The sequence below is a fragment of the Rhincodon typus genome, chromosome 2 (genome assembly GCF_021869965.1).
Source record: "Rhincodon typus isolate 14 chromosome 2, sRhiTyp1.1, whole genome shotgun sequence".
In the NCBI taxonomy this organism is placed as follows: Eukaryota; Metazoa; Chordata; class Chondrichthyes; order Orectolobiformes; family Rhincodontidae; genus Rhincodon; species Rhincodon typus.
In genome coordinates, this window is record NC_063333.1 from 127,658,932 (window position 1) to 127,686,587 (window position 27,656).

The 27,656-nt window shown below is 38.8% G+C and overlaps 1 protein-coding gene across 1 annotated transcript in view; it reads right to left on the minus strand.

Annotated features, from left to right (window-relative positions):
- The window catches only part of marchf6 (membrane-associated ring finger (C3HC4) 6), a 93,474-nt gene that overhangs the window by 33,669 nt on the left and 32,149 nt on the right, over positions 1-27,656 (minus strand). The window contains exons 2-8 of the mRNA XM_048608953.1: positions 26,331-26,427; positions 21,665-21,738; positions 9,067-9,210; positions 7,494-7,566; positions 5,854-6,019; positions 4,896-5,112; positions 252-313 (exon numbers count right to left, since the gene is read on the minus strand). Coding sequence (XP_048464910.1) covers positions 252-313; positions 4,896-5,112; positions 5,854-6,019; positions 7,494-7,566; positions 9,067-9,210; positions 21,665-21,738; positions 26,331-26,427 — 833 coding nt within the window. The remainder of the gene's footprint in view (positions 1-251; positions 314-4,895; positions 5,113-5,853; positions 6,020-7,493; positions 7,567-9,066; positions 9,211-21,664; positions 21,739-26,330; positions 26,428-27,656) is intronic.

The following is a 27,656-nucleotide window of genomic DNA, read 5'->3' on the forward strand; positions in this document are numbered from 1 at the left end:
GCCTGAAAAACAACCCAAGTGCTTCAATGAACTTCATGATTCAGAACTAACTGGGTTTTCTATACTAGGTGGGGAGGTCAAGGGAAAGTTGCATTTTTAAATGAAAAAATATCCTTGCCACCTACCCTTACTGTGAAAGCAATGGTTTATTTTAACTTTATTGCATTTGTTTTTAAAAGCACTGATGAAAGTCAGCTTTAACTTGAAAAATCTTCACAGCAAAAAAACTGAAGTAGACACTGATCACATACCCGTTCCCACGTAAGCTCTTCTGCAGCTCTGTCCCATTCCAGTGCGTTCCAGTTCATATCATCTGAAGACAGAAAAAGAGCTTTAAATCATTTATTGCCAGTATCTTGAACTTAGCTCATTTGTACAGTGATCTCCTTCAGCACTGAAGCCATCTACCAACTGCTTTGACAAGAGATTTGTCATTAATAATGATATGGAGAAAAGGGTTGGGAAGTTGCCATGGTGGGAAGAGGTGGGGGCAAAAGTAATTGCTGAAGCTGATCAAAAGTCAACTCAAACAAAACCAAGACTATTAGTTGGTGATTCAGAGTGCATCGACAATTCCAATCAACATGTTTCATGGAAGAATAGAAACAAAGTTGATCAGGTTTGATTATACAGCTGTGCTAACGAGATTGTAAGCAACAAAGTACAAGCCGATCAATTGTAGAAAGATTCAGATTGGACGACTGGCCTTGGAAAGTGCGGTGTATAATTTCAAGCAAATAAATGTAGTGTAATGAGATTCAGTACATGGAAATAAGCTGAGAGAATTTCAAGATGATTCACAATAACTCCAGAAGGCAGGACTGGCTGAAAGCTGGTTAACTTTTTTTTTTCCATCTGGGGGAAGCAGGCTCGACTAACCGGATTAACATTTAGTGCCCATCTCTAGTTGCCCTAGAGGTGATGGTACTGAGCCTTCTTGAACCACTCCAATCCATTTGGTGTGGATAGTCACACTGTTTAGGGAAGGAATTTGAGGAGTTTGTTTCTTCACAGTCGTTGGGTCAACATTAAGTTTCCAAGTCAGGATTTTGAGAGATTTGAAGGCAAACTTATAATTGGTGGTGTATCCGATGCTCTTTATTTTCTAGATGGCAATGGTCATGCATCACACTCTTGGCTATGACATTTGACCAATTCAGCTTCTGGTCAATGGTAACCCCTGCCGTGGGAATTTTGCAATGGTAATGTCTTTGAATGTCAAGGGACGATGGTTCAATTCTTTTATTGAAAAAGTTATTTACCTGGCACTTGTTAATGCAAGTCTGGATACTGCCTTGTTCTTTATGCACGTGGACATTAACTGTTTCAGTACCTAAAGGAGTTGGACAATGATGGTGTAGACAGTTGGGCGAGGGCACTACCCTGAGAAACCTCTACAGAGATGTCCAGCAACCACAATGATTTGCTTTTGTTACAGATATGACTGAAGGTAGAGAGTTTTCCCAAATTCCCCGTCTCTAGTTTTGCTTGGGCTCCTTTGTGCCACTGTGGAATGTGGCCTTAATATCAAGGCCAGTAACAGGCACTCTACTCTGGAATTCAGTACTTTTGTCCATGTTTGAACAAAGGTTTTAATAAGGTCAGAAGCTGACTGGCCCTGGCGCAAGCCAAAGTGAGCATCAGTAAGCAGATGACTGCTAAGCAAGTGCTGTTTCACAGAGGTGCTGTCATGACTTGTGAAGAGTGCCAATAATCATGCCCCACTGTTCCACAAGCTGTCACAAAATGTAAAAATGTATAAAGCTCAATGAGACAAAAATGACCAATTTAAATTTTATTCGTTCTTGTGATGTAGGCTGTACTGGCTAGGCAAGTATTTACCACTTATCCTCGTTGCCCTTGAATCGAGTTACTTGCTTGCAAATTTCAGAGAGCAATTTAGAGTCAACTACACTGCTGTGGGTCTGGACTCAAGCAGTCTACGCTAGGCCAGGATGGCAGATTTCCTTCCCTAAAAGGACATTAATGGACCAGACAGGTATTTACAACAGTTGGCAAAAGTTATACAGTCACCATGAGACGAGATTTCAATTCTAGATGTTGTTTTAATTGAATTCATATGCCATGGGAGAATTGAAACCCACGACCAAGAACTGTGATTTTGAATTATTCGCCCAGTGACATTACCACCATACAATGCCTCCTCATTTGCCTGACTGACTTCTACGCGGGTCAACATCAGGTTGCATCATTAGCAAAACGTAGTTGTTTACTGCAATACAATTTTAATAGGAGCAGAAAACAAAAAAGATTTCTAATCTTGTGCAACTTAAACTATACTCCTGTGAAACCCCAGATAAACACAATCCTATAGTCAAAAGACAAAGCAGTTTAACATATTCAAGTGGAAAATGAACACGGTAAACAAAATTCCAAAGATCAGAAGCTCATACGACAAGGTGGAATGTTATATTTCTCAGACTCCTTTTAGTTTTTGCAATGATTATGCATTGTTGTCTGAAGAACAATGGCTGATCTTTGACTCAAATGGTTGATCAGGAGAATTTAGGTCTTGTACAATTTTTTCTTTCAGCTTCCTGTTTTTCTGCCGTTTTGTCCCCAAGTAGACTGAAAGAGAGACAGATGCTTTTTGTCTACAGACTGTGTATGGTTGTTTCATTCTGCACTACTCGGGTCACATACAGCTTCTGAATACTCTGTAGCACAATGAATCAGAGGGCAGTTGTCAGGCAGAATTTCCTTAACTTGAAATATTCTGTGCTCTTCAAGCTCAAATTCTCCTTCTGCCAGCTTCTAAAAAACATTTTATTGCATGGCTCAACAGTATACAACATGATTTTCAAACTGCAAAATCTTCCTGGGATTTTAAGTCAGAGCTGTTCAACTTCCATTTCATATATAGTCCCAAAAGAGAAAATGTGTGCCCTTACACTACTGATGCCCTCTTCCATCACTTTACTGATGACTTAGAGTAAAATAATGGGTGCTATTTAACCAGTTGGATTTGACCTGCTCAATTGTAAATGGCATACCGGGATAATTTTTCACTAGGTTGGGTAAACAGTCTTTTAGCTGTACTGGAACAACTTAGCTAAGGGTGTGGCAATGTCTGCAATGCATGTCTTCAATCACCAGAATGTTGTCAGGGCCCATATCCTTCACAGTATCAAATGTCTCCAGCCCTTTCTTAATACCTTGTAAAATGAATTAATTTGCTGAAGTCTGGTGTCTGTGATACCGTGGATCCAAGACCGAGATGGATCGTACACTTAGTCTTTCCATTGAAGACTACTGCAAATGCTTCAGCTTTGTCATGTACACTGATGTGCTGGGCTCTATCATTGAGGATGGGGATATTTGTGGGGAAGCTTCTTCTCTTGAATTGTTTAATTGTTCACCACCACAACTGGATATGGCAGGACTGCAGAGTTTAGATATGATCCATTTATTGAGGCATCACTTAGATCTATCTTTTGTTGCTTCTGCCATTTGTGATGTAGTCATATGTTGCAGCTTCACCAGATTGACACCTCATTTTCAGACTGCTTGGTGCTGTTCTTGATATGCCCTCCTGCACTCTCCATTGAGCCAGGATTGTTCGCACTCTTGACAGTATATACCAAACGATGAAGTTGCAGAATGTGTTAAAAGTAGAATTCTGCTGCTGCTGACGGCCCAGTGCTGCTAAACCTGTTCCAAATCTATCCCATTTAGCACGTTAGTTTAACACAACAACATCGACGGCATCCTGAATGTAAAAAAGGGACTTTGTGGAGACAAAGACCATGCACTGGTTGCTCTTAGTACTGTAATGGACACAGATGCATTTGCAGCAGGCAGACTGGGGAGGATGAGACTGAGTACGCTCTTCTTTCTTGTTGTTTGCTTCACCACCTGCCACAGACCCAATCTAGCAACAGTGCTCTTTAGGATTTGGTCAGCTGGGTCAGTAGTGGTCCTGCTGAGATACTGAAAGGCATTGAATTCCCAACCCAGAGGACATTGTGCCCTTGCAACACTGTTTCCTCCGTGTGATGCTCTATGTACAATACTGATTCATCAGCGGAAGGGCACAGTATGTGCTTATCAGCAAGTCGTTTCCGTTCCCATATTTGACCTGATGCCTCAAGATGTCATGGGGTTCAGAATCAATGCTGAGGACTCCCAGGATAAATCTCTCCTGAACACTGCAGCACCACCCTTGATGAGCCTATCCTGCTGGTGGGACACAACATACTCAGAAAAGGTGATGGCAAAGTCTGAGACATTTTTTGTACAGTACAATTCTGAGAGTATGGTTGTCAGGCTGCTGCTTGACTAGTCTGAGACAATCCTTCCAATTTTGGTACTAAACCCAGATATTAGTCGAAAGAATAGAGTCTGACATTGTGATTTCAATGACAGTTGATCTGTTCTTTTTTGAGGCTTAAGCTGTTAGATACAGCGGCGTGGCAAACTTGGCCATTTCACAAGGCAGTGAAGATTGCCGTGGGCCTGGAGTCAGTTTGGAACTTCGCATAAACATTGACAACAAACCACTGGGGCATTTTGGAAAGGGGGACAGAATGAACGTTTGAGAAAGGATAAAGAACTTAATCAAAGTACTTGTTCATCCCCACTTGTGATTCTAATGTGGCATTTGGGTATATAGAAACATTGGCATTGGGCAAGATACAGAAGGCAACAAAACTACTGTCCACAGTTGGGCGAATGGCATGCAAAAGCAGGCACTTGTAGTCGTCACAGTTTTTAGAAAGACACCGATCATATGAACGGATTTATATGTCTGCCTTTTGACTGATCTGTTACCCATATAAACTATTCTTCTTTGACTTGGGAGAGAAATGTTTTGCACCAAATTAATTCAAAAAGTCACAAACCCCTAGGCCAGACCGCTGATATACCCATAATACCTTGAGCACCATTGTTGGCATCAGCGCCATCTTCTACTACAGCATCATCTTCATCATCATTTTCATCGTCTTCATTCTCGTCCTCGTCTACCCTAACGTTGGCGTTATCTGCTGCTGCAGGAGCTGCCCCAGCAGCAGCTGCTGGGTTTTCTGCTGCCTGATTTGCTGGTTGAGCAGCTTGGGGGTTCTCTGCTGCAGCATTGGGAGCTGCTGGAGGCTACAGGATTGAAAAATGCAAATTAATTACACAAAATTCAACAATTAAACATTTGAATAGACATCATTGTTTTGCTCCAAAGATTTCAGGTCAGTTGGGAAGGAGTAGAAAGGTCGAAAACCAATACATAATTCTCAACTTTGTATATCTCATTAAGCTTAGATACAGACTAAAGCACAAGAGAAAGTGGGCAGTTAAATTCACTATACTAACTTTGTTGCTGAGACATTCCCAATACGGTCAGGAGAGAAATATTTACTTGTCTAATTAATATTACTCAAAGTCTGTATCTATATGATGCAGGTTATTGCAGTCTAGAACCTTTCAACTCCGTTACTATAACAAATTTGCGAAACAATTGATGCTTCTGAATTTGCTCTACTATGTTGCTAGCTGGCATTACAATGAGCAATGTCACAGTGCAGCAGACAGGGTCTTGATCATGATTCATGTTTTGACCACCAAGCACTTTGCTGATGGATAACTACATGGAATAAGTGTAAAAACCTGAAATGATTATGTTTAAAAATAAATATATAAAATAAGCTGATATTTAAAAACATAGAAGATCAATTTGTTTTTAATCCCTAAACTGTATAAAATGGACAACACAAGGACACTAATAATAAAATGCAAACATGTATGAAGGAGGAAGCACATCTAAAAGGTTGAAATACATTGTCAATCATCTTCCTTATTACTTGCAGCAAAAATTAAAATATTTATTTCCATAGCTCCTACCTCATTTTGCCCAACTCCATTGGGTGGTTGGGCCTGGTTTTGTTCCAGCCACTGTGGAGCTCCACCATGCACAATTTGCTCTCGCAACCAGACAAGGCTAATGAACGCACAGAGTGTGCATGTTACCACGAAACAACCTTGCAGAGAGTCTGCCAGCAGATTCTCTCTGGAAGTACATAGAGCAGAAGTTAAAATATGCAGAATCAGTTCTATACAAGCGATTTGAAATTTTAATGCATGACGTACAACTGGGCAAATCTGTACATACCACGTGGCTCAAACAAAATGATGTGAAAACCCATAGCTCCATATTTGAATTAAAAGGAATCTTCCCCACATATGGGTAAATTTAAAAATAAACAAACAATCAAGTTCAAAATAAGCTAACTTTGGACAAAACTAGTATTTGAACCCGAAATGCTCTCTTAAGGGAGATCTAAAAAGTGCCATTGTTAAGTTGAGCAAAACATCAGAACTTGTTTAAAAACCAGAGTCTAACTGGTACTGATTACTAGAATTCAGCCACAAACCTTCTGAACTTGATTTCACAGAACCAAATTGAAACTGCTGACAGAAGGGAGATTTTTGAAACTGAATGGTGCACAGGGCGAGAAAATAAAATTGAATTTGTTTTAAAATAACAAGTATCACCAACAGTTGAATGACTACAGCAGCATTTGACAAGTCAGCAATGCAGAGTCATTCCCTTGGAAGCACATATGACAAAAGGAGTGAAACATAGCACTACCATACTGATGTGATAGAGCAAAAACTGTTGTGTTAATGGTACTTGTGTTTCAGACTAGAAATCCATTAGACTGGACAGGGAAACAAAGCTCAGCACTTTGCGCTGGCAGTCACCAGAACCAAAGAACACTGCAGAATGAAGAATGGGACACATTTCTTTCAAAAGCTTTGCATCATATCAGTAATCCTCTCAGTGATGCACAACTGGGTTTACATCATTGGGAAATGCTGAATATAATCGCTGTACATTAACTACGAAGAGTAAAGTTTTACTTGATGAATCATTTTGCAGGCCAGAAAAAGAGTAGTACAGTATTGACCTGCTCGCAACACAATTCCTTGCTCTGATAGTTCATTTCACGTGTATGACTCTCTTTTACATGTATATACTTCTTTTGTTGTTTACAGAGAACAGGGTTAATTAATTCCTTATTCTGTCCCAGCCAACATTTCCCTTCCACCCAGCATCACAAGAGTCTACCCACGAAATGATCTTTTTGCACGTGGGATTCCATTGTGTAAAAGTCAATTGCCCTGTTTCTCCAGACCAGAGGTGACTAAATTTCAAGAGAACTTAACTAGTGAAGTATTTTGAGACATCTCGATGTGAAGAAAATGTATTGACATAAAATGAAACTCTGAACAGGTTTAATAGAAAGAAAAGCCGGAATAAATGCCAGTTCTTAATGTACAAAATGATTCAGGAAGCATATAAAAGATGGAACAGAAAAGACTATGTTACCATGTATCATGTATTTAAGAATATTCCAAAATTCAAATCAGTTAATGAATGGAGACCAAAAACATTTAAAGCCTCAATATACTGAAGATCCAGATATCTTCACTACTTATGCTGTTACATAAAGCTACTTTTGAAAAAAATACAAACTTACGTGGATAACATATCTAGTGGCAGTGTCAACAGCGAGCTCACAGAGCCAGTAAACAAGCATTTGTAGATACGGCCTAAATAGGGAAAAAAGGGAACGTGAAATGTCACGAGCTATAGTTGTCTGATGGCATTCTCATCACTTTGCATATATACGTATAGACATAAACACACACATATATGTATATCTCAAAACGATGGCCATATGATGATCTCAGCACACTTCCAAATGTGATTTAAAAACTGTAGAAGAAATTATGCACAATTGGTAAGTCAAATTTTAGTGAAGAGACCAATCAAATCTGCAATACATGCCAAAGAACTAGCGCAAACCAGACCATGGCACTGGGGAAACTTCACCTTGAGGAAATAAAAATATATACACACATTAGAATTTTTCCTTTAAGCATGATAATAGATTTCCTAAAGATTAGAGGGAGAGGGCAATTAGGGGAATGGAGACCAGCAGTAGAAATTTTCAAGACTGACAGGCAACATTAAATCAACCATTTTCAGGTTTGCGTGTAGATGTAGTATAAATCTGCTATTTTGCAGTCAGTCATTTTCACAATCCAAGCAAAGTCATAATTGGTTGTTAGCTATGGGCATTTCTTGCATTGAGGAACTGATCAATTTAGATAACTATTTTGTCTAAGATCTTTACATCAAGCACACAATATCTACAATCTATTTATGTTTTCTGGATCTAAACCGCATCCAAATCACTGAAGTGCTCAAAGTGGAATAGTCATCAACATCATAGTGGTGTGATCCCAGACCCACCACACACTGAAGCTACGATCGCTTCAACGAAGGCCATGGTGGAGACTAGGGAGTGAAAGCATTTCTAATAGTTTCTACAAAATAGGAGCCATAGCCGAATTAAGAACAAATGAAGTTTTCATCAAAAATAATGGACAATGTCCAAATCCTGTCAGATAGATGTGAACAATCTAATGGATTAAATCAGGATGCAATGAGGGAAATTAATTTATAACACTTCAAAATAGTTCAATATTTATTAAGACTTGTTTATTTAGTAGAACAGGTACAAGCTGGAAGTTAATCACCACATTAATTAGGATAAGATAAATGAAATAAAATTAATTTTAGTTTCTCAAAATGCCTTCAATTGTAACGTGTTTCATCAACTTCTACAAGGCTCAAGACTCAAAGCAAGTACTGAAGAACTATTAAAAGCAATAGGAAAATACAATTTAAAAATGTTCTTTTTGAAAGGCTAAAACTGAAGAACCAATTTCCTAAGAAGAACTAGTTAGTTTACCAACAAACTGGCAGAGACATGATGGGTCAGAGTACCTTTAACACTATCATTCAAAATTTTATTGTACCTCTCTATGTAATTTAAGTTGACCAATTTAGTCTTAAATTTAATTGGAGTTTAAAACTTTCAGGTCGGAACTAATTGGGAGTCTTAAGAGGAAACAGAAAACAAATCAATTGGTCTAACATTATCCAAAAATACATAAATGCATGTTGCATTATCATGCCACTTGTAGATCTCAATAATGATTTAAAACTAGATTAAATGCTATAAAACATAGTTTAATGCTTACATGCTGTGAGGGGTACAACTCCCAGCCATGCAAAGGCCACCAACGTATAATGGAACCAGTATCTTATTGCTGTACCAATACTCGTAACCAGTCCTGCAAAAATATCCTGAATTGGAAGTCTGGATGGCATATCTGGAGAATAAACTGGAAAAGGAAACAGGTTTCTCATAAACAAACTTATATTTATCCGAAATCATTTTAAAAGACAATTATTTAGAATGCCTAACATCTTTTAAACATGTTTAGCTATGAAGTGCACATGGTAAAATATTCAGGAAAGTGATAGCTTGAAAATCCATTTCCAGAAAATGGAGTTTCATATGCTGCAACTTTCTTTTAAACTCGAATAATTTATGAAGTTTAACCTGCTGCATCATTTGTGTCTGTGGCAATCAAACTCAAAGTGAAGCTAGCAGCTTTCGATACATACATTGACACTACTACATTAACTGGCTCACAATGTTAAAATAGAACAAATGTGAAGCAGCGACTTATTGTAGTTATAAAACACAATTATAATCCCTGACACTAAGTAGTATATTTAAAGCTGAGAAAAAGCATAGTAATAGAATTAGATTAGACAGCACCAAGCAAGACATCACATAATTGGGTGAATGGGCTGTGCCATAATTTGTATGATTCTACCCTTGCTGAATAATTTTACAAAAACTGAAATCAAACTCAAATGGTAAATGTACTGTCCTTTCTTTTGTGCGCACAACATGCATACCCAGTCTTGCTTCAATGAAATGAAGCATTCTGGCTAAAGCTGACATCCTGGATAGGAGGAGTCAAAAAATCTTACGGATTTGCTTATAATGATTTTGGCACAAAGTGAGCACTTGCAAGTGACCTCGAAGAAACTGACCGACAAGAATACAGCAAATTCTTATGTGAATTTCACTTTTCACAATGTTAAAGAAATCTGATGCCAAGTCAAGGGATCTACAAATTTCTAGTAAAGGGAATAACAAAGCAGGGCAAGCAGCCATCACATTCAAGAATTCTCAGACAGCAAACCATAAAGTAAAGCTTACTACTCGATCTTCATTTTTTTTCAAATTGGCCATTGAGTGGACAAGTAGGACAAAGATATAAGAAACACGATATGAATATGAAACATACTTGAAAAAAATTCCTGCAATTCATCATAGTTGACATTACACAAAAATAAGTCGTCCATGGCCAGATAAGTCGTTCAGCCACGTGTTACCACACTATTTAAAAACCAAATTAATTCAATAATAAGGTGCAACTTCTGGAGATCTTTAAATGCTATGACAATCAAATTCCTCGATATAGCATGAAAGAATTGGGCTTTGATGGTTTGTGTAAAAATAATTTATTTCAAATTGCTGATATTGAGTTGTTTCTTTAAGATTATGTTTTAAAAGATTATTTTTAAACAAAGCTTCCTCCAAATCACATTACTGACCCTTGCTGAGGTCATTCTTGAACAGTGACTAGCTTGGAGAAAGTTTTTCTTTTATCTGGTTCAGATGGAGGGAAGTCTTTTAAGAACAAGACGCCAGCTGATTTCTCCCATTTCCGAAAACAATTGTTTTTGGAAAGAGTGATTGAGGAAAAATCTCAAGATTTTAATTTCCTGAAGAAGCTGCACCTGCAAGACTTCAGAAATATCAGTGTGTGATTAATGACATGACCACATGGAGCTGAACATCAGAGCAACAGACTTGGGAACGTTTGACGATTTATCCTTTTGCCTTCAAGGATATTCCACTGACCAAAAGTACTTTTATTCAGGAAGTCAACGTTCGCACAGCAAACAGGTTGAAATTTAGAGCTAATGCAAGTTTTGTTCTGTATTCCTGCGGAAGTACAATATTTACATGAAATCTTGGTACAATGAACATGAGCCAAAAAAAAAACACTAGTGTCAGATTGAGGTAGCATAAGGGTTGCATCAATCCACGTCAGAAATAGTAATTTGGAAGTTCGGTACAGTTGAATGTTAATTGAAATGAACTTCTTTGTTACACAATGTTCTGGCAAATTAAGATGGCCACTTTTATACATACATCAGCATTTTAATTTAAAATGGAACTAAAACTACAATGTAATTTGCTAGGTTCTCGAGATCGCTCACTGGCAATTAGCAGCCAAGCCTCTTCACCTTTGAAACCTAGGTTGGCTTGATATACTCTATCCATTGTTTGATATATTTATTCCACAAGACATTTAAGCAAATTTTAAAAACAACAGCTCTGTATAAAATGGAAGAAGCTGATGTTAAATGGGGCATTTTGTGTTGAAATTCTATTCAAAAAATTATTTACCTGAAAAACCAATTTGTTTTCTGACCAATATGGTACAAATGCAATAATGGCAGAAGTATCTGAATGTGTTAAATTGGTCAATTCACAGACTTTCAAAAATAAAACTGAAGAGGTGGCTGTCAGATAATAAAGATTCATTAACTTTCTACAGTTAAAATTCAATACTCCTCATAGCTAACATATGCAGCAATATTTTGTTGTATTTTACTAGCCTAATTACCGTCAAAACTCTAGCTCTGGTTGGCAAAAAGCAAATTCAATTTTCATTATAGACAAACCCAACACAAGGATGAAATAAGAATCCAGGGATTAGTAAAAAGTAAAATATATTTGCTGGAACTTGCTTCCACTCAAAATAGTAATGAGGTCAAAATGGAAGACCTGATTATTCAGCTCAGATTTGATAAAGCAAGAAGCACTACCTGATTGAAATATGAATGGCAAAGCAGTTATAAATTATGTAGTGCTGCCGCATTAATGGGTATGACTACAATGAATCTAAAAATCAATAGCTGGGTGGATCGCCCAGGCCTTAGCAACTGATCAGATGGACAAGTTTCACATAAAGCTCCTTAAAAACCACATTCTCAGATCTTGCCTTGAGATGAAGGAACTGAATAGAAAATATTGAAGTATTTTCGATTGTAAGAGAGATATTGATAAGCAAGCGGGTAAAATGCTGGCATAAAGAGTATAATGTGGGAAAATGTGATGTTGTTCATTTGGAAGGGAGGACAAAAGAAGAGAGTGTAATGTAAATATCAAAAAAACTGCATAAGGCTGCAACACAAAGGGACTGTGGGGATCGTGTACAAAACACAAAGCTAGCAGATGGGTGAAGCAGGTAAGCAGGAAGGCTAATGAAATATTGGCCCTTATTTCAAGGGGTTTGGACTACAATAGTAAGGAAATCTCACTGCAACTGTGCAAAGCTCTGGTGAGATATTATCTGTAGAACCGTGAACAGTTTTGGTCTTCTTATTTAAAGAAAGATAGTTCATTGGAGGCAATTCAGAGAGGGTTCTTTAAAATGATTGATGATATGCCTTGTGTGCAAAGGTTGAACAGATTGGGACTCCATTCATTGCAATTTAGAAGAATGAGAGGTGCTCATCAAAGCAGGAATTTCTTCTCTCAGATGGTCGAGTTTCTTTGGAACTCCTTGAAAGTTGTTGGGCGCAGAGATCTTACGTATATTTAAGGCACAGATGGATAGATTCTTGATCAGTAGAGGAATAAATGGCAGATCAGCCATAATCCTATTGATTGGCAGAGTAGGCTCAAGGAGCCAAACAGCCTACTCCTGTGCTTATTTCTTATGGTCTTCAGAATTACCATACTGCACAGCAGTACAACATTGAATTTTAGTAAAATTAACACAGGATTATTCATGTCAATATGCCCAAAGGTTGTGTTATAATGTTTATAAATAGCTGTGGATCATTCACTCAATTTGTTGTTAATTAGAAAGCCCTATCTTCCTTTCTGGGTGAATTTACAAAAATCGCACGGCACAATTTGGAAGAGAACTGGCATTGCTCCCAGTGTCCTGGTTAATATTTATCCCTTAGTCAATATTGAAAACAGGTTAACTGATTATCAGTTTGCTTTTTGGGGACGTTTGCCAAAGTGCTAATTGGTTGCCACGTTTTCTACATTTCGACAATGATTCCACTTCAAGAGTATTTCATTGTCTGCAAAGCACTTTGAAGTGTCCAGTGGCACCAAAAATCACCATATAAAATCTACTATTCTGTTGGTTTTTAATCAACATTGCCATTAGACAATTAATCACTGAACAATCAGGAAAAATTCACCCCGATTTTACAACTAGGAATTACTCCTTCAGACGCAATCCAAATTTTGGGGGAGAAAAATCCAACTGCACATTAGATATTTTTCAAGAGCTTCCTTGAACACAGTCACAGTTTCATACAGCATTTATCAAAATCCTGGTAGCAAAACTATCCACAGTCCTGTCGGCCAAACTGTTTTCAAGCAATTATTGCATGTTATTGAAAAGAAGTGTCAATACCACATTTATGATCCACATTTACAAACTGATGGTTCAAGTCACTTTGCACTATTATCCATTTCATTTTTTGACAATATGAAGAAAAGTTCAAAACTTTAGTAAAAAAGAAAAACTGGCAGTTTCCCCATAACATTATTAAGTGGTAATCCGGAGTATGGAGTAGTTATAACGTAGTTTTTTTTGACATCCCTCCAAGACGCAGAAACTGAATGGACAAATGTAGGGATATCAAGTTTGTCAACTGCTAAGGTCTTAACAGCATCAGTCAACTAAAGCCTGTAATTTTCTTGCAGGTTCATGTTCAGAATAAAGCGACCTCCCCTTTAGGACCATTTTTCACCTTGAGATTCACGCAATACGTATCACACGACAAGCCTCTCCTTTAGTCCATGCTTGTGACAGTGCAATTCATGAATTTTGCTTTTACGGTGTTTCTGCATTAATTATTTCTTCCCTTTGTGCTGCGTTTTCACAAATGCCCTACCGCACTTCAAACAACATCTTGTTATCTCCAGTACAGCAAAGCACTGCTGTCATGTTAACAGTTTACATGGCCTTGGACACAAAGGTCCTATGGTGCAGCAGTGGTATCACTATCTCTGGGCCAGAAAATCAGTGTTCAGTTTCACCTGCCAGAGTACAAAAGTAACAAAAAATTGTAGATTGGAGATTATGCCAGTTGAGGCCAGTGTTGGACACCAATACTTTAGGAAGGATGTGAAGCACGAGACAGGGTGCAAGAACAGATTCACAAGAATAGTTCCAAGGACAAAGTGCTTCAGTTACCTGGATATGTTAGAGGAGCTGAGGCTGTTCAGTTTAGAAGGTTAAGAGAAGATTTCTTGATGTGATTATGGTCTGAACATGTCCTTCCCTTTCAAAAAAAATCTTCAATTCCTCATTTGAAAGGGGAACACAAAACACCAGAAATATGCAGCTAGTTCACTAGAATTTGGAAACATACTCGTTAACTTCAAAACCGATTATTCACTGCACCCGAGTCATTAAACTAACTTCCACTTCCAGACGTTTACCATCCTCCTTACATCATTTTCTGTCCTTGATTTGGATTTCCCCTTCTTCCAAGATCCTTTATTTGAAAAGGATCAGGGTAAACAGCTATTTGATAACAGGGTTACCCACAAATTTTCAACTTTTATGGCGACATTTAAACTTGGCTGCACACTTACACCAGGCTTGGTAATTCTGCCCTATCAGTTTTATATTAAACAATCTGATCAGATTACATTAACCGTTCTTTTCAACATTTTGAAATGCTGAACCACCTGGGGCTGACATTTGACTGGAATTCTGTGGTTGGGTCTGACTGTCAATTAAAATTTGTCCCACTGAGCAACTATTTGGGAAGAAAATTGACCCCAATGGATGAAAGAGAAGCAGATCTTATGATGTTTTCAGTTACCCTGCAATGGTAAACACAAGCGAAATTAAGATCTGAAACAGGTTATCCACCACTAAAATAACTTCCTGTGATTCTGACAACCCTTTTGTAGATCCTGGAGCTGGCTCCAAGAAGTTTTAAGATCATTAGATATACATGTTGCTCATTCTGCGTTGGACTACAGACACTAGGAGGAGACTTCACCTCCTTTGAATGCAGTACTCTTAGGACAACTCCCAATCTATCACCTCTCCAATGTAGCACTAGATCCATCTCTTAACCCTGACTCCCAAATGCGGAATTGAGAATGGGAACAGTTACAACTGCTGTGCAAAAGGTCAAAATCAGCACAGGGATCAGTGGCATTCTGTGCCAGCAGAACACACATTCTCTAGGTTCAGCTAGTGTCATCAATCTTAATGATTGTTGGAACTATTGTGATCTATATTGAAAAGAAATCCCCGATCTTTTATTGGTGCATTTTCAATACGAAGTTGCACAGGGACAAAACTTTGCACCAACATAAGCAGCTTTCTTATTTTATATTCATATCCTTTATTCAAAGGATAATAGGCTGTTCCTCTTTTGATCACTCACATCAAGATCAGCTAGTTAAAAGGGAAGGTGGCAGAAGGTGAGGAGAGCTACCTCCCAATTTGGGAATGGGGATTGGGATGGAAGTTGGCGCGACGTGCTCCAGAAATTTAAGCCAAAGCCTTCTGGTAAACACACAACCGGGATCGAGTTTTAGCATTAGCAAAATAAGTTTGCAGATAGGGGAACAGTTGGACAACAAAGTGGCATTTATATCTGAGTAAATGAAGCCCAATACAGCAAGTTAAATTGATTTAGCATCTTTTAAGATAATTAAGTGTTTCAAGATGTTTCACAGGAACATTATACAACCTCAGGATTAAGCAGCACAAGATATGTCAAATACATCAAATCAGAACACAAATGAGGGTTTCAGCAAATTCCAAGGTAAAAGTTTATACGTAGTTGCTTTCCTAATTTATCTATCTAAAGACAGAAACTCAAAGTATTCTGCATAAATTAAAAAAGGTAATTATACTTGTAACTGCACTAAGTCATTAGTGAAATTTAAAAAGAATCTGCTAAAAACAAAAAGAAAGGTCCTGAGAAACAAAGGGCAATCTGTGAGGAAATCTCAAGAGGCCTTGAAAAAAATTTTGATATCTGTTAATGACACCTTAAACTAATAAAGTGGGACTAAAACAATATCCTGAAATTCATCAATTTAGCATCACCTTGGGAGCACCCATCACCAAGGTAGCAGTCAACCAAGCCATTTTTATAACAATTATTCCTTTCATAGGATGTGAGCATTGCTAGCTAGGCAAGCATTTTATTGCTAATCTTCTCGGAGGAAGGGTTTATTATTATTGATTTTGCCCACCTCCTTGATGACCAAGGCATGCTGACCGCCAAACACTCTGGACTACTCCAGTATCTGCAATGAAGTCACCCAGGAGACACAACTTACACTCCGAGTCACAGAATTATACGGCATGGAAACAGACCTTCGGTCCAACTTGCCCATTCCGACCAGATATCCTAAACTAATCTAGTCACATTTGCCAGCATTTGGCCCATTTCCCTCTAAACCCTTCCTATTCATATCTATCCAGATGCCCTTTAAATGTTCTAATTGTACATACCTGCACCACTTCCTCTATCAGCTCGTTCTATCATTCCACATACACACACCACTCATCAGGTCCCTTTTAAATCTTTCCCCTCAAACCTTAAACCTATGTCCTCGAGTTTTGGATTCCCCTACCCTGGGGAAAAAGACCTTGGCTATTCACCCTATTCACGCCCCTCACGATTTAATAAACCCCTACATGGTCACCCCTCAGCCTCCGACACTCCAGGGTAAAAAGCCCCAGCCTATTCAGCCTTTCCCCATAGCTCAAACCCTCCCATCCTGGCAACATCCTTACAAATCTTTTGAGACCAAAATTAAAAGGCATTATTCCAGAAGTGGCTTCACCAAAACCTCTTATTTTTCAGAATGTTTCTCAGAACATCACCCTGTGAAGGATACAGATGCTCTTCGGCTGAGCTGGTGATACATAGATGTGGTGCAGAGGTGCGCAAAGTGTTAACTGCACCTCAGTTATCGTCCATGGGGAGATGAGATGCTTCAAGGTCACTACTGGTGACTCAATTGACTTACAGCCAGTTTTGAGCTACAAGCCTATACCATGCTTGTGGTGGTCTCAGCACCTTTTCCATGCAGTCAGCTCAATTAGTATCACAAATATTGCCTACGACAACTAACCTGGTTTCTTATAAAACAGTGACTGGAAAAACTACAGATGCTGGAGTCAGAGATAACTCCGTGTAGAGCTGGAGGAACACAGCAGGACAGGCCGCAGAGGAGCAGGAAGGTTGATGTTTCGGGTCGGACCCTTCTTCAGATTTTCTGAAGAGTCCTGAGCTGAAATGTCAACTTACCTGCTTCTCCGATGCTGCCTAGCCTGCTGTGTTCCTCCAGTTCCACACTGTGTTACCTCTTCTTATGAAACAGTGATGTTGACACTGAAGAAGGGTCTAGACCCGAAACGTCAGTTTTCCAGCTCCTCTGATGCTGCTTGGCTTGCTGTGTTCATCCAGCTCTACACCTTGTTATCTCTGTTGACACAAAAGTTGCGTAGCTCATGGTCAGTCAGGACCATTTTACATACACTTGCTGGAGAATGTGGGTTGTCATTCATACCAGGTCCTCTCATTCCAGTTTCCAAGTGTAGCCTAGACATGGTTTTAGAAAGCCCAGATTCCCATAACATCTGTACCCAGCCCTTCGCCTCATCGACTGATATCCCGAGGAAAGACAAAAGCCTAAACGTCTGGAGCTGAGTTGGCTGCAGCAACTGGTGGAATGTGCTAACTTGAAGGAAAACAAACTGCCTGACCAGGACTCCACTGCAGATTTTGAATTTGTTTACTCCCATAGCCACTATCACTTGGTGTTAATGTAGAAGTACAATCAAGGGTCCAGATCAAAGACATAGATGTGATCTTGTTCTCCAGATGTGCCATTCCCTGGCCCTCCAGGGATACTCTGCCCCTTCATCCTATGGCTGCCAATGAAACAACCTAGCCAAAAATTCCCCTTAATAGAACACCCATCTTGACAAAATAATAAGCCCTGAAGCAATTTAATTCCATCAGTAAAACCCCAACTCCATAAAAAAAACCTCAATAACAATCTCCCCTACAACTCCTGACTGCATCACTAAATTCCAAGTCTCATCACCAATACGAATCCATCTAAAACATTCATATTATGCCACATGAACAAACCTATCCCCAATGAAGCCTGCCACAGCACTAAAATCCAACAAATGCCTCACTACAGAAACAAAAGACTTTACATCACTGAAGTTCCTAAAAATAACTCACTACAGCAAAATCCCTCCAAAATAAAGGAATGATTCCTCACTATTAACTAAATATAGCTCATTCAGCACTAAACCATGTGGCCTCTGATTAAATCGATGATGCCTCTCAGTCACAAGTGGGTCCAGCTGGACACAGTGTCAGGAGCTTGGCATGCAAGAGGGAAGGGCCCCCGCTCAACTCCTAGGGCTAATACAACTCTCCCTTTCCAGAGATTTACCCAGTCCTGCAATCAGGCCTCACACCATGTCAGTCTAGACTGCACGACTGGTAAAAACCCCAAAGTCCCACACACTGCCTCGTTCTTTATGCATTGTTGGCATTAAAATGATACGTTTTATGACTATGTACTTGCCAATAAGGATTCCCAATAATCCTGTCCCAAGAATCATTACTGATCTAGGTTAGTCATTCAAAAATGACTGGAATAGGAGTAATAGCATGTTTCTTACCATGGCAATATAATCTAGCAAATATATTTGACTCTCACAGAGCACGAGCTATTCCGGAGATTTATTACATTAGCAAACCACCCACGTTAACTCCATTTATACTGAATTAGTTTTTCTGCCTCTTGAAAAGAAAATCAACATCAGGCTCAAATGCATGCAACTTCCTGGTAAGCTATTCTCGCACGCCAACTCATGAAATATACATTTTACTACAGGAAATGAAAGGAAGAGTCAGGGAGGAAGAACAGACAATAAAATATACTAAATATTAATTCTGACTATCCAATCAAGCACAACTCCAGAGATGTACTGGTGCATTATTTCATTCAGCCCGTCACAAGATTTGTTCTCGATTGATGGCTCTCAGGAGGACAATCAGGACATTCCAGCATGCTCACTATATCCTCTGTACTATTCAGTCCAGACTGCCTGCTAAAGTTTCAATCACGGAAGTCAGCCAAAGTACAATAAGCCCAAGCTGATGGAACCCGCAGCAAGTCTGGGTGGGCCAGAAGTTAATGGGTACATGCACGTTCCACAATTTACTGAGACAAAGTCAGAAGGTCAATGCACCACTGACATAATAACGTTTCTCCATTCTGACCAGAAAATTCACTTCTCTACTTTGAATTTCTCCAGAACATGTATCAAGGGAGCAGAAGATTCACCTACTTCCTCATTTGTCGATCATTTTTAGCTCAGTCACATCCACAGTGCAAAGTACAATTGTTATACACAAACTTCCCCAACTCTCCTGCACTGAAATGTCCAAACTCCTCCATGTTTATCCCCAATAACAAAAAAAAACCAAGATTCACAACATCTGAAGGCTCCAAAATGAAACCAGCTCCATCCCTTTATTGAACAGCATGTTGTTGCACTGACATGTCATGCCATTACATTACTCTGTATTTGATATAGAAAATATGAAAAAAACACTGAAGTTTGATGGGCTTCCCTCCTAAATAATTTATTTTCATGAACAATTTTGCAGTTTAACATAAACAATCCAGAAAAAGAAAATTACAAATAGTTTTTAAAGGTTTGTCTCTATGAGTTACAATTAATAAAATGCTTGAAGGAACCAAGTACATGGTTCTTACCATGAAATCTAGCATTAATTTAAAAATGACAAATTCAGAAAAAAAAGGAAGTTTCAGGGGTAGGTAAGGAATGCAACTTGAGTTACTTAATGTATAAATACACGAATGAAAAACAAAAGTAGGCAACTTGGCTCCTTGAGCCTGCTCTGTCCTTCAATAAGATCAATCTGATCTGACTGTGGCCTCAAAACCATTTTCCTGCCAATTCTTGATACTCCGACTTGTAGTCAAAAATCAGTTTCTGTGAATAATGTTCAATGACTCTGCTTCTACTGCTCTCTGGGAATGAGTTCCACACGCAAAAAACAAGTTTTCCTCATGGGAGACCTCTTAATTTTAATTTGTGTTCCCCAATCCTCGTCTCTTCCACTTAGGAACACCCACTCTGTCAAGTCCTCTCATGATCTTAATCGTTCCAATAAAATTTCTTCTCATTCTTCTAAATTCCATTGGAAATTTCCAACTGTCTTAAAACAAAATGCCCTCAACCAAGGATCTGTCAAGTGAACCAGGCCTGAATGCATTCTAACGCAAGCATGTCCTTTTGTAAATAAGGAGATCAAACTGTATACAAAACTCCAGATGTCGTCTCACCAATGTAGCAAAGCTTTCCTAATTTTATGTTCTATTCTCCACTGCAATAGATGGCAATTCCATTTGCTGTAGAGCTGCACGTGAACCCTTTTTCACTCGCTCGTGGGGCATGGGTGTCGCTGGCTGGCCAGCATCTATTCCCCATCCCTAGTTGCCCTTGATATGACATGCCATCTTGATAATTCCTTTGTATTTGATAGAGAAAGTATGAAAAAAGCAGTGAAGTTTGTTGAAAATTGAATGAACTGCAGATGCTGCAAGTCGGGAACAAAAACAGAAGTTGCTGGAAAAGCTCAGCAGGTCTGGCAGCATTCGTGAAGAAAAATCAGAGTTAACGTTTTGGGTCTGGTGACCCTTCCTCAGCGAAGTTTGATAGTTTTTCTTCCTAAAAAATTTAGTCACACATTCAGTCTTTTCATTCAAACCATAAAATGTATATACTCAAAAAAGTGTTATGGCTTCCAAAGCTCGAAATTTAAATCCTGTTGGGACATTCTACCCCATTTCTGCATTTGATGCACAAACATATATTGACAAAGCATTGCTATATTCATCAAGAGAATTAAGACCAGTCATTAGCTTCTAATTTTATTCTGGGCAATTCCAGTAACAACTAGTCTATCTTAGTTTTGCCAGAAGACAACATGTACACAACTTCCTGATGCCAATTTGAAACAAGTACAAACCCGTGAAGACTGCAGTTCTAAACTGTAATATTTACACAATTTGAACAAGTTTAAAAGACATGATCAAGAATATATAACCTTTTCCATGTTTGAGAACCATTGATAATCTATGATGTCTATATTCATCCTGTTTATGCCATCTAAAGCAAAGTACAGTTGTTACGGTTATCAGTTTCCATTGCTGGAACTAGGGACAGCACCAACTAGCGCTCCAAGTTAACTTTGATTTGGTCACGAAGTACTGGAAGAAGTGTGAAAATTTGCAAACCTAGCTGTTTAATATGCAAGCACTTTATTCCACCTACCTAAGGAAATCTGAATGCTCTATTTCAAACCATGCCTTGAACAAACACTATCGAACAGTGCAAGAGTTGATGATCTACTTTGTCAAATTCTTGATCACATCATTTTACTACATGGAAGGACACTAAAGCAAATCAATTGACTGACAATAACTGGGCATCAATGGCTCCGAGCAACTTCCTTGCTCAACAAACTAGCTGCACATAATGTGTGGTTTAAGATAATTAGTGATAGACAATCAGCAGAACAGAAAGGATCTCCAAAAGCACATAAAACTGAGATATTAGTTACTGTACTTACTTGGTGTGAAAGCAAATCTGTGTTTGCATAGTTCACAGTATTCTTTTCTGCTGTGTTTGAGCCACTGAACTAAACTGGAAAAAATTGAAAAATATTAGTACAGTACTGTCAAACATGACATGTACTTTTCTTTTTACAAAAAAAAAACAAGATAGGTTCTCTCATAGCATAATAAAACACAAGCAGTATTATTCCCACATACACTTTTTAATAAAGTTTGTTTTAATTTTTGTTCAATGATTCCTCACAGTATGCCAATATAGTATGCACTAACTACCATATTCAAGCAGATATTTAACAGAGTATAATTTAGTTTCATATCCAGCAGTTGCAACTTCTATAAACAGCTGCATATCATTACTATATCCAAATAACCCGATCTACAAAGCCACCATTGATTTATTTGAGACTGATTTGGTCTCTTGATATCAATTTGTTTTTAAAAAATTTGTTCATGGGATACGGGCATAGCTGTACAGGCCAACAATTTTTGCCCATCCCTAATTGCCCTCAAAAGTGATGGTGAGCTATTTTCTTGAACCCCTGCTGTCCACATAAGGTAGGCACACCCAGTGCTTTTGGAAAAGGAGTTCAGCATTTGACCCAGTGATAGTGAAGGAATGGTGACACAGTCACAAATCAGTCTGGTAAACCTTCACGGCACTCGCTCCATAACTCATACATCCTTCCTTTAAAAAGAGACCAAATTGCCCACAATAATCCTGGTGTAGTCTCATCAAGGCTCTAAACAATTTCATTAAGACAACCCAACTCCAGTCCTCAAATCCTCTTGCTATGAAGGCAACATATCATTTGCGCTCTTCACCACCTGATGCACCTGCATGTTTATATTTAATGACTGGTGTACAAGGACACCCAGGTCTGCTTGCACCTCCCTCCCCCCAATCTTTTCCAATCTATCACCATTCAAAAATAATCTGCCTTTCCTTTTGCAACCAAATGTGGATAACCTCGCATTTGTCCACATTATGTTTCATGTATTTGCTCACTCACTTAACTTGCCCAAATCACGTCAAAGCACCTCTCCACCTTCATCACAGTTCACACTCACACTAGCTTTGGGTAGTCTGCAACCTTGAAATGAAGTTAGGAGTTAAGCAGACTGTAGCATAACCCAAAAGGAGTGCCAGTGAGTATATTACTAAGTGAGTGCTATTTGATTACACTGTCAAAAAACCCTTCCATTACTTTAATGATGTTCAAGGATGGGTGTACCTGGACAATTTTTTACATTGTCCAGGAGCAGAGCCAAGCCCGGAGCCCAATCTTCAGTGCTACTGCCAGAATCTTATCAACACCTTTGCCTTTGCAGTATTCAGTGCTTTAGTTATCATAAGGAGTGAAACAAATCTGCTAAAGGCTGGTATCTGTGATGCTGTTGCCCTCAGAAGGAAGCCATGATAGGTCATCCACTTGGCACTTCTGGCTGAATATTAATGCAAATATTTCCACCTTGTCTTTTGTGCTGATATGCTGACTCTCCCATCATTGCGAATGGGTTTATTTGTTCAGTTGCCACCTCCTGTGAGCTGCTTAATTATCTTAGATGTGATCTGCTGGTTAAGGGATCACAGCTCTATCAATTGCATGTTGCTACTACTGTTCGTCATGTAAACAATCCGGCATTGCACTGTCACCAGATTTTTTTTTTTGAAAAGGTATGCCTGGTGCTGAAGCCGGCATGTCCTCCTACCTGTTTCATTAAGCCAGGTGTGGTCCCCTAGTGTGATGGTAACAGTAAGGTGGGGGGTATACCAGGTAATGAGGTTAGAGATTGTGGTTGAATACTACTCTGTTAATCACCCCAACCCCTCATGGGTGCCCAGTTTTTGGTGTTGCTAGATCTGATCAAAATCTAATTCATTTAGTCGGTTGTTAGTGCCACATAACATGATAAAGGGTATCCGATTGATAAATGGTCTTCATCTCCATCAGGATTGTCAATGGTGACTCTTAACAGAACTGTCAACAATAGGCAGATTGGCAAAGACTTGTAAAGTCGGTTTTGTCCTCTTGTTAGTCCCTCACAACCTTGTACGTATCCCATTGAGCAGCTATGTCTTTTAGAATCTGGCTAGCTTGGTCAGCAGTGGTGCCACCAACACATTCTTGACAATGGACATATGAAGTTGCTCCACTCCAGAGAGCAATATGTGTCCTTGTTATCCTCAATGCATCTTCCAGTTTGTGTTCAACATGGAAGAGTACTCATTATCAGCTGAGATGGGCAGTGAGTGGTCATCAGCCAGAGGTTTCCTTGTCCAAGTTTGATCTGATGCTTAAGAATTCAGGGGGTTCAGAATTAAAATGTTGTAAATTCCCAGGACAACTCCCTCCTGAAGTACCACAACCTCTGGTGGGCCTACCCAGTCAGTGGTACTGCACATATCCAAGGATGGTGATGATAACATTTGGGATATTTTATGTGAGGTGAGATTCCATAAGTATGATTATGTTAGGCTGCTGCTTGACTGGTCTGTGGGATGGCTCTCCCAATTTTGGCACAACCTTCAAATGTTAGTAAGGAAGACACTGCAAGGTCAGAACAGGAAATGTAAAAGAAAAACAGGCATTCCTACTTAGAGGAGACAATCCCACATTAGTAAGACAGGATCTTAGAAGGCTCAAGATATAGGATCAGTTTGGGTGGAGCTAGGAAACAGCAAGGGGAAGCCAGTGTTGGTGGGAGTTGTTAACAGAACACTAAACTGCAGTGCTAATGTTTGACACAACTCACTTCAGTACGTAACTTGGGTAAAAAAGAAATAAATAATGAATTGAGTCTTTACACACACACACACACACACACACACACACACACACACACACACACACACACACACACACACACACACACACACACAGGGTTAACCAATTTTGCACAATTGCGGTACAGTACAAATTCCTAGAGTGTGCATAAGATGGGTTTCTGGAACCATCTATGGATTGGACAATTTTGGATTTAGTGTTGAGAAAGGACTAATAGCATTGCTGCAAAGGAACCTTGGGAAATAGTAATCATATTATGGGAGAATTTTACACAAATGTGGCATTGTTCATTTTGAAACTAGGGTCTTAAACCTGAGCAAAGAAAATTATATCAGGTATGAAGGACAAGTTGGCTATCAATGATTCACAAAGTTGGCAAAGATTTGCCAGTTGACAGGTAATGGCTAGTGTTTGAATAAATTTTACAATGTCTGCAACTAATAACATTTCTCCCAAGCTCAAATACCCCAGAGAAACGTGAATCAACCATGGTTTGTGAAATAAGTTCAAGACTGCATTACATCAAAGGAAGTGGCTTTTAAGAATGCTAGAGATAGCTCAAAACCTGAGGATTAGGAGAAATTTTGGTCCCAAAGGATGAAGAAACTGAAACAGTAAGGGAAGAGAAGAATGTAAGCAACCCCTTCCCCCACACCAAAAACACTGCATCACTTGACTTGTCATCTTGTACACAATCTTCTTCTCATAGCATCCTACCCACTTAGCATCTCGTCCCTTAGCCAACTGGCTGGCACCCTACTTGCGTAGCATGCAATACTCAGCTAGCACCCTACTTACTGGTATTCTATATCATTCTCCCCTGCTCCTATATGTACCTCATACACTTACGGCTTGACAGTAGCTGTCAAAGTGACTGCCAGCGCCTTTAAATTTCAGAATACGCAGCTGATTGTCTTGAAAAGGGTCAGAATTCACTGTCCTCTGTACAAAGAATGAATTGTCAAAATGGAAATACAGCTCTGCATGAGGTGGCCCTGAGTAAAGTCTCCTCTCAGAAACACAAAATTGTCTTCGCTCGTAAAAGAAGGGCCAGATTGACAATCTGCTCGAGATTGCCACTCCTCAGAAAATTGGGCCCCATTATCTCTTTGTCACTGCTTGCCCCCATCTCAGTTCTCAGCTTGTTTCAGTTTGTAGTATTCCCACTCAGACTAGAAATTTATAGGTTTACTCTTCCCTACAAACTTGAGTACATACTCCAGATGGATGCTTTAAAGTGGTATTAAGCAAGTGCTACAATGTTAGAGATTGTGACACATATTAACAAACAGTGGAATTTTCTAGCTGGTACCTTTTCAGCAGCACAGGTTGTGTTGAATGGCTTTCCTATAAAGTATTATCGTTTTACTTCTCCTAGGTTCAGAAAGAGGATTTTTGGCGGGGGGGGGAAGAAGAGGGGAAGAAAATTCCAGACCAGCAACAAGTCAAATATTTAACTAGAAGATACAAAGGATTAATCTTTCTTCTCAGATACTGATACAGTTGCTATACATGTCTAGTTCTTTTTTGTTTTACATTTCCGATATTTAGTTTTAAATTAAGTTCTTCCATTTAATGTCAATTATTCAAGTGCTTCAGTCATTAGATAAACACAAAATACTTTGAATCACTTTGGAACCGTCCAATATTCATGTTTTAGCTTCCCATCTCCACTGCAAATGGCTAGGTTTTAATTAACTACACTCATATTTCAAAAAGTTAGGTAGCACAATATAACTGAGATAATGATTTATATGACTGTATTCAAGACAGACAATATGGGCAGAAAGTTGTTTCTCGTTGTAATGTTTTTTACACCAATCTATCAAACAGTATTTTGCAAAACAGTTAAAACCTATTACACAACAAAACTTACCACTCTTGATGGATAAATTTGATACTGCCAGTGCACACACAAGGGTGGTAAAGTGGCTTGTCTGGGGTTCCTTCTGAACGACATACTCGGCATATATCTGTACGGAGAAGAAAGACATTATAAGATTGATGTTTTAGTAAACTCTTACACCATCACTTATTCTGAAAGTTCAAACTGAATGAATTTACTAAGTTGCAAATACTGAAGAATCCCAACTAACATTCAAAGTGCAGAAAAATATTGTTTTATAAAAAGACTCTTATTTAGAATGACTCAAGCAGTGCAGGACATATAAATAAGCTGTTGCAGATTTACAGTAAGAATTTTCCAAAACTCATCCTTCTACTTCCAACCACATTCAGGTACACCATCACTGCGTAACATCGCCTGAAGTCACTGTGAAATAAAGTATGTGGGCTGAAGTATGTGAGATTGAAGGTAAATCAAGAAGAAACAAAAGTACTGGATTTCTAACTGTGCTACCTGCCCATAATGCTCATTCTACTGCACTGTTGATCAAATATGTTGCACAGCTAGTAACAGCCAAGTATTACTGATACTTTACACTATCAAAATATGCCAACTGCAGAGTCTCAGTAAACAGATTAAACAAAGCTCCACTCATCTCTTTTCAGATGCAAGAAAAAGATGAAACTATGCTCACTTTCTAATGACACCAGAGTGATATTGACAGATTGTAACATTAGAAAATGCTTTGAATATAAACTTTAAAATAATGAGCTTTACACTAATTGCAATTACATGCCACATAACAGTATCACAAATGTTGATAAGGCTTCTTATTGGCTGGGATATTATATCACAGGAAGCTATCTGATCATTGCTTTTGATAGATGAGAATTATGTTGCAATTCCACCGCAGTGATAGCCCAACTGCAGCCTAACACTCAACTGAGCATCACCAGATCTCACAATTTTTTCACATAATGCTTCTAAACAACTAAGACGACTTCCTCAATAGCTATCACAACTTCAATTACTGGATTTAAAACTTTACAACAAGAAAACACCCACCAACGCTTGCACTGATCTCTCTTCATTCTGTTGACTTTTCAGATTATAGCTCAGGGAAGCAAAACAAGAAATGGCACAAAATGTAAACCCATTCTACAATTTTATGAATTTGAGTTTCATCATCAGCATTTGTGCTCTGATCCTCAACTCGGTTGTCTTTCTACGTGTTTCTTCTGATTCCTTTCAATTATAAATAACTTCCTTCAGTTTTCACGTCACCTACACAGTTAATCTGTCTCACCTTTTTCTTTGAAATCTTTCTTCCAAGATCACAAGACAGTTTCCACTGAG